The following is a 7,570-nucleotide window of genomic DNA, read 5'->3' on the forward strand; positions in this document are numbered from 1 at the left end:
ATGGATACAGTTTGCTAAAAGCAAAGCTTTTATCTTACATATGTATCTCAACATGATTTCATTATCGGGATAATTTTTCGTCAAAACAGGCGGACATTGTAGCGATAACGATCTACCAATAACGAAGATAAAATTGTCCAGCGTGTCCACGGTTCGACCTTCTTTCGTTGCGGAAAGCTCGCGCATGGTAAAATAACGTTGCACGTGTTCGTCACGAAAACGGCACGCTAATTGGCCTCCTTGCCACGAACCGAAATTAAGAAAGATTACCGGTGTCGCCGCGACTCGCGTTTCCTGCGCTTTTGAGCAGTCTGAATCGCTGACGAGCGGATGCCCCGAAACGAATTTCAGTCCAAGGCCGGGGTCTCGTTTAGCATCGCAAAGGATTTTCAAAATTAACCAAGAAACCTCCCATCGATCCTCCTTTTTCTTCTGTCCAGTTGGAAACAGATCCTGCTCGAGGATGCAAGAGGTCTGTGGGGGTTGGTGTGAGCAGAAATAATTGTTCAAACACTCGGTAAAGTATTATTCCAAAGAATTCAGCCACGTGCTCGTAACTTCCTATCGTACATTCCAATCATCTCACCTGTAGCTTTGATACATACATCCGCTCACCTTGCGCTCTGTTTACGCGTATCTGTGATCACACTAATTAAGACCATTAGTCAAGGCGTCAACTTCGACGTTTAACTTTGTTACCTAAAATAAGTGGATATTGTTCGTTTGTCGTTGTTATTCTTAGATGTGAGGGAATTAAAAATAAATTAGGGATCTCTGTTTTGGGGTCGATCGAAGCTGCTAGCATACGAAGGAAGCCTCGAAGCCGAAGCAGGGATGGCAAAGATCGAGGAGGAAGAAAGAAATCAGGATAGTGCAGACAGTGGCAAAAAATCGAACGATTCGACTGTCGAGAGCGTGGTCCAGCCGAAAGGAGCCGACCAAGATTGCTGGGTCTGCGAGTCTACCACCAAAGAAACGCTTTGGTGGCAGAGTGAACGAGCGGAATGCTTATTGGATTGGTGATCACCGGGCCGAGTCGAGTCGAGCCGAAGCGAAGCGAAGCGAACGAGGCGTTCGTACTTCGGCGTCGCTCTATAACTGGCTGATTTCGCCTGGAGCTTATTTATTTCGAATCCGAAACTCGTCGCGGCAGCCACGTGCTACGATCGCAGCTGTGAGTCAGTCGATCGTTTTTTCATCGATCGCGGATCTACAACAAACTAAAGAAAAATAAGGAAAATAAAAGGGAACTCGCTTAGAGTATAAAACGTGGAATAGATAAAAATAAGTACATGGAGAGTATAAATTCCATTTTTATAGCGTTGCTATTCGTCGTTGTCCGTGCATCGCTATCGACTTTCCTTTAGGACACTTTGAGGAAAGCTCCGGTTGTTTCGACTCCTCAACCACCCCCGGTGACGTTGTCGATCGTTCTCCGGTTGCTGTGATGATGTGTGACTTGTGACAAGGATATTCATTCTTTCGCTAAAGACTTTTAGATTCTATCGTCTGCGCCGACCGAATATCTCCGTTCTGGAAAGAATAATGGTATCGTAGGTGAGTGTTTCCGAAATAAACGCGCGTTTACATCGGCAGCTGTCAAAGTTCTGAAACATTTCAATTTAAAATAGCCAGCCTAACGAAGGCTTCAGTAAATTTTCCGCGATACAAAGTAAGTGAAAAGTAACATAACGACAGTTGTGTGCGAGCTCGAGCAAGTGTTCGTGTTGACGGACGACGCGGTTGACCCGTATAATTTGTGATTCGCCGTTTGCGAAACCAGCTGTCGATGTCGCACGTGGCGACTCTGTTTGTGGTAAACGGTAGTCCTGTATTTTTGACATTTCACAAGGTTTTTACTATTACCTCCGTCTCACTACGCGTGCTCTCTTCTTGCAACAGTTCTCTTCACTACCTCACGTGGAGACTCGGCGTTGATTACAAATTCAGTCACTGGCAAAAATAGTCAACGGATCCGAAGAGGAAGACCTTTCCACGTTTCACGAGGCGATGCGATATTTATTTTCATCGATAAAGCTAGCAGAAGCCTAGGAGGGGAAGAGCAACCGAAAAAGAGTCTACTTTGATCTAGCGGACTCGCACAGTTTATCTTGGCCTGACGAGATTCGACGTCTTCGAGAAACGGGAATTTGTTGTCTTCAGCGCGCCATCGGAACGAAGAAAGCGTGAAAGAAGTTTCTCGAAGCTCGGTTACCGCCACGACTGGCTGTGTTGAATTTTCTGTGAGCACCTCGGGAGGGGATCTGGGTAAAAGAGGAACCCGATCGGACGCGTGCACCGTTTACAACGTGGGAGTTATTCGTAACTATCGCATAGGTCGCGGTTCGACAGACATATTTTTGCATAAATTTTGCTACGTAGCAGCTAAACCTCTGAGCAGTCTAGCTAATTTTAAACGCGGACACTTGAACGAATTTCTGGAATTCGGCAGTTCGACTCAACGCTACGGTGGAGCGAATCCACAAGGGCGCCCGGATTGGAAACGTATCGGTCCGAGAAAAAAACAATTATTGCGTCGACGAGGAGCCGAAGAAGCGTTTGCTTCGATTAAAGAGCATTAACGTCGAGTTATCGAGCGCACTATCTCACCTATCGAACGATAACGTTGGGACTCTTTGAATACATGCCACCGACGTAGTGAACCGAGTGACGAGATTGCTTTGCAACGCAGTTTGAGGTGTCGATCGAAATACCCGCTTAAAGAGGGAGCAAAGGAGCAAGGAAAGGTGCGTCGTTTTTGAAAACAGAAGAATTTCTGAAATTCATAACAACATCGCCCTAACGTTGAATAATCTAGAAGGCTCCGCGTGCCGCGTTAGGACCCCTCGAATAGGTCCAGGTAAAAAAAAAAAGGGGAGCAGGATTTAGGGTAATAGAGGGGAGCTAGGAATACGATCAACGTCAGTTTCAAAAGGCGGTAGTTGGACGGAAGACCGAGTCGAGAGAAGATAGACGGAAACGGAGGAAGTCGAGTACAGAGTTGAATAGAGAAAGGTCATGGCAAAGTGCAAGCCTTTGTCAGCTCCTGAGCGACACGCCAGCGTCGTGTTCGACGAAGAATCGGTGGCCGTTCGATCGCGATGGCGAAATCTTGCCGCCTTTTGGATACTTGGCCTCTGCAACAATTATGGTTACGTGGTGATGCTCAGCGCTGCCCACGACATCCTCGAGAGCAAGTTTGGATCGACGGTGAGTACCTAAAACTGTTTTCATCGATTTCGAATATTTGTTTTGTCGATCGGTTTCGCTTCGAATGAATTAAGTGTACTGGAAAGTATCGTTCTTATCACATTTTTTTTTTTGTACGATGTCTCGTCAATTATGCACGGTATCGGTAAAGCGTGCAGGAACGGCGTCGAGGCAAAGCTATTTAAGAGGCAAATCGAGCGATTAGTTACTGAAACAAACATTTCCACTATCTTCTTTCAGCGAAGAACAAAAGTTTCAGTGCAATTCTTTACGACTTCTTTTTGCTGTCACTTTTTTTCCGACATGTACGCGATACTCGACACAATGAGTCTGTAGGTGTAACGCAATCCTTTCCGTTAATTCTTCGTCCATAAGTTGATTTACAACTTGTTTGTAGCCAAACTAGATATCGATAAGTAATATTGCGTCTTTTATCGCAAGAACAATTTGACGCAAGTTCGAAAGGTTCCACGTCTAATTTTAGCGCTCATTGTGTATTCATTGATCGTATCCAATCAATGTCACGAATTAAGAGATTGCGAAACAGCCTGTAAACGGCGCGGTGGAGCGTTTCGTGGAACTCTTTTGAATCATTAACGATACTTCTCTGTTTACCTGCGATGATAAACTGCAACGAAGTATTACGATATCTGGGTGACGATACGGGAAAGGTGTGCGCGCACGCGAGCGAATTTTCGAGCCGTATTATCGAAACGGCTAAAGCGTGACGGTCACGGTCCTAGGTCAGTCCACAGAATCGAATCGAGGGGAAATGACATATACGTATTTAAAATTGTTTCTGTTCTATTTCTAATGCTCCATTTCTTTGAATTGCTGGGGTCTGACCCATCGATCATCGATGCTCGATGAATCACCGACTCATTCAACCGTATTACGAGACGGATGATTAGATCCTTGTATGGATTGAATTTTTATCGTGACCCGAGGGTACTCCGATTGTCGAGGAATTCGTACGTAGACACATAGATTTAGTCACGTGTATCAGGATTGTAAGCCATGGTCAACAGGTGGGAAGATTTGTTTCCTTTATTGGTGAAAATTTTGCTTTTTCCTTTCTGAGAAAATGAATCTTATCCCAAGATTTGAACCTGTGCCACCGAGATTAGAGTCGTGCAACTAATGATATAATAAACGATTCCACGGTTATCGTGACTACTGGTAATCATGCCGATTCTAGTCTGGTTAAAGAGACAAGTCACGTCAAAGGATTTAACATTTCGCGTAAACTATGTATCCCAGAGTAAAAGTGTACGAGACTATTCCCCTCCAACATCTACATTTGAACGTACAACACTTCGTCTGATAACAATCGCTGTATTCCAGAATTGTTCCCGCTGCATCGTGCCCTACATTTCACGTCCTCCGTCATCCAAAAAGCGCTCGTCCCAATTCTTATCCTCCCTTGTCCGCGACGAGAATTGCTCGTTTAACGACGTCCTCCCTCGCGGCTCACGTTCGCGATTCAAGTGGAACAGCGGCGACCGAGAAGGAAACAAATTGGCGTTAGCGGAGCAAGCAATTAAACTGAATTACGTCTTCGAAGCAGATCGGGTGTGCAGGAATTTTTGTTATGTCATCGGCAAATCTATGCGCGCGATTCGCATTGTATAATGGACTGCCGCCTTCTCCTCTACCGATCTCGCTTATCCCTACCCTGCGTCGACCGCAACCTCTCACATGGAGCGCGAGAACCAATTACGTAAGCCGCGAAGCGCTATGGAAATTAATATTCAGCTCGTTCAAGGTGGTAACGTCCGTGAAAAGAGATACATCGCCGGTAATTTCCACGAGGAGTGTCGGTGAACCGTTTATGGGAGAATAATGAAATATTTCAGTTCGCGTAACGATACTCTGGACATGATGTTTAACCCCTTACAACTGTTTTCACGAGTCCGACTCGTGATGCAAATTTTAGACCAAACTTGAAAATCAAGAGTCAGGCTCGTTGTTAAATTTGGTGCGACGGGGTAAGGGATTAATTGCTCGATCGAGAAACGTTACTTGTTACGGTAGAACTTTTAGTACGCGTATATTTTCTCTATTATTTTCGTTTGTTCTTTGTCGTTTAAGCAACCCGTCATGGATTTGAATGTCACGACTAATACAACTGGAGTTCGATCCTGCAACACGCTCTCTACTGGCGCTATACTGCTGGCGGACATTCTGCCTTCCCTGGTGGTGAAGGTCATTACACCCTTCTTGCCGTTTTACGTACAGTGAGTACCATGATATTTTTACTCTCTCTTTCGTCGTAGGTCGGGAAATTCACGGTGTGTTTAATAAATCGAACCAGCGAGCGCCACTATTATCAAGTATCTACATATATTAAAACTGTCCGTGACTAATACGCGCGTCTTTTCGATCAACGCGCGTGGGTTGACGTTCGACGTCGTACGCGTCTCCAGGAGTGTATTTCCATTCCGATATTGACCTAAACGTTGCCGCCTGTTGGCGCAAAGGCGTTTCGGCCTGCGGATGATTCCTCGGAGTCGTGTCCCTCCGTGAATGAAACGCTAATCGATTAATCGAATCGTTAATTACAGTGCTCGACTGGCTACCTGTGTGTTATTTTCCGCTGCAGGATTCCTCGTGGTGTCGTTAAGCACTACCGAATGGCTCGCCATTCTGGGCGTCGTTGTAACGTCACTCTCTTCCGGTTTGGGAGAAGTTACGCTGCTGAGTTACAGCCATCAGTACCCCAAGTAAGTTACATCATCGTTTCTTATTTCCCTCCGAAAGATTCCGAGAGATTCGTTGGAAACACGAGGTACGATTATATTCGTGCGCGATAATCAATTAATAGCGATCCACTCCCTGCCCTCTTCTTGCAGGCCTAAAGTTTTGCGTTCTCTTTTTGCTAAACGGTTGACCTTGTTGCAAACATTTTGCGAAAAGAATGCGCGTTAAAGTACATGCACGGATCGTGTGATCTCGACGCGATAACACGCTCGTTTTAAACTGTTACTTTTGCGCTATAACTGAATGCTGTTCATTGTTCCCCAGACAAGTAATCGCGACATGGTCTTCTGGTACAGGAGGCGCTGGAATAATTGGCGCGCTCTCCTATGCCGCCCTCACGATTTGGTTCAGCAATGAAGACACGTTGTTGCTCATGTTAGTCGTACCGATCATACAAGGAATCACTTTCTGGTTGGTCTTGGTCCATCCGACTCAACCCACAATACCGATCACTAAGAACGGTATCGAGAGCCAGGAACAAATCATCGAGAATCCAAGGAAGAGCTTCAAAGAGAAGATCCATCTGGTCCCGGGCTTGCTGAAGTATATGATTCCTCTGGGGCTCGTGTACCTCTTCGAGTATTTCATTAATCAAGGATTGGTAACGTCTTTTTCTCCCTAATCGCACAGTTGTATCTATAAATAATTCGTTCGACTCGCGTTTTTATCGATACATGTAAAAATCATTTTCAGTACGAGCTGATCGAATTCGACGGCATTTGGTTATCGCACGCCGAGCAGTACCGATGGCTCCAAGTGGATTATCAGATTGGAGTATTCATTTCAAGATCGTCCGTCAATCTTGTCACGATTAATAAAATCTGGATCATGGCTGTTTTGCAGGTAACCGTGTTCATTGATAACGAAGGCGTTAAGTACACAGTGTAGCATGTTACGATAATTTAATAATCTATCTGATGTTTGTTTCAGTTTGTTAACGTGATCGTCTTGTTGTTCGAGACCCTGTACTACTATATGCCAAACATTTGGATCGTGTTCATCCTGGTCTTATGGGAAGGTCTCCTTGGTGGCGGGGCGTACGTCAATACGTTCTATCGGATGTCCACCGAGGTGAGAAGAGATTATTCAGAAGGATTGTCGCTTCATTAATATAGCGTTGCTTCTAAATCTCTAAATTATATTTTGATTTTCAAACAGATTCCAAGAGCAGATCGCAAAATTTCTTTGGGGATTGCCACGATGGCCGATTCCATCGGGATCGCGATCGCAGGATGGATGTCGATGCCCGTTCACAATGCGATTTGCAAAATGCCACAACCGAGTCGACTGGGTAGCTAGGTAACCACTAATCATTAGATAGTATCTAACGACAATCGCGCGACCAAGCAAGCATGGCTTCCGCAGCGTGATGAAACCGTGCGATATTTAACACCGAATTTTCCTCGATACGTCTTGGTGGACGCGGTCACGCCGATAACCGGACATAAGTTAACAATCGTTTGTGCATCCTAAATAGTTTAGATGCTGCAATCACAGCTGTACACGTTAATCTGCTGGATGCCACATTAACTTCTATATTTATGTTAGACGGCAGAGAGAGAGAGAGAGAGAGAGAGAGAGAGAGAGAGAGAGAGAGAGA

General features: G+C 45.2%; 1 protein-coding gene across 2 annotated transcripts; it reads left to right on the plus strand.

The window, feature by feature from the left end:
• The first annotated feature begins 785 nt into the window (after nucleotides 1-785).
• LOC128887494 (battenin) lies at nucleotides 786-7,540 on the plus strand. 2 transcript variants are annotated; one of them, XM_054143467.1, is made up of 8 exons: nucleotides 786-1,557; nucleotides 1,903-3,210; nucleotides 5,302-5,447; nucleotides 5,775-5,933; nucleotides 6,235-6,571; nucleotides 6,664-6,813; nucleotides 6,901-7,041; nucleotides 7,129-7,540. In XM_054143467.1, the coding sequence occupies exons 2-8, from the start codon at nucleotides 3,019-3,021 to the stop codon at nucleotides 7,267-7,269; spliced, it is 1,266 nt and encodes a 421-aa protein (XP_053999442.1). In that variant the 5' UTR covers nucleotides 786-1,557; nucleotides 1,903-3,018; the 3' UTR covers nucleotides 7,270-7,540. The 2 variants fall into 2 exon arrangements, with proteins under 2 accessions (XP_053999442.1, XP_053999443.1); XM_054143468.1 differs by lacking the exon at nucleotides 786-1,557 and having other exon boundaries at nucleotides 1,576-3,210.
• Nucleotides 7,541-7,570: the final 30 nt, after the last annotated feature.

Source organism: Hylaeus anthracinus, unplaced genomic scaffold, assembly GCF_026225885.1.
Source record: "Hylaeus anthracinus isolate JK02 unplaced genomic scaffold, UHH_iyHylAnth1.0_haploid 11989, whole genome shotgun sequence".
NCBI classification, from domain to species: Eukaryota; Metazoa; Arthropoda; class Insecta; order Hymenoptera; family Colletidae; genus Hylaeus; species Hylaeus anthracinus.

What these genes read in the sequence shown, in the direction of transcription:
- LOC128887494 (XM_054143467.1), top strand. Translation starts at nt 3,019, where the DNA reads ATGGCAAAGTGCAAGCCTTTGTCAGCTCCTGAGCGACACGCCAGCGTC. An exon ending in AGAGCAAGTTTGGATCGACG is followed by an intron (nt 3,211 to 5,301) that starts GTGAGTACCTAA and finishes TTGTCGTTTAAG; the next exon opens with CAACCCGTCATGGATTTGAA. An exon ending in TACAGCCATCAGTACCCCAA is followed by an intron (nt 5,934 to 6,234) that starts GTAAGTTACATC and finishes ATTGTTCCCCAG; the next exon opens with ACAAGTAATCGCGACATGGT.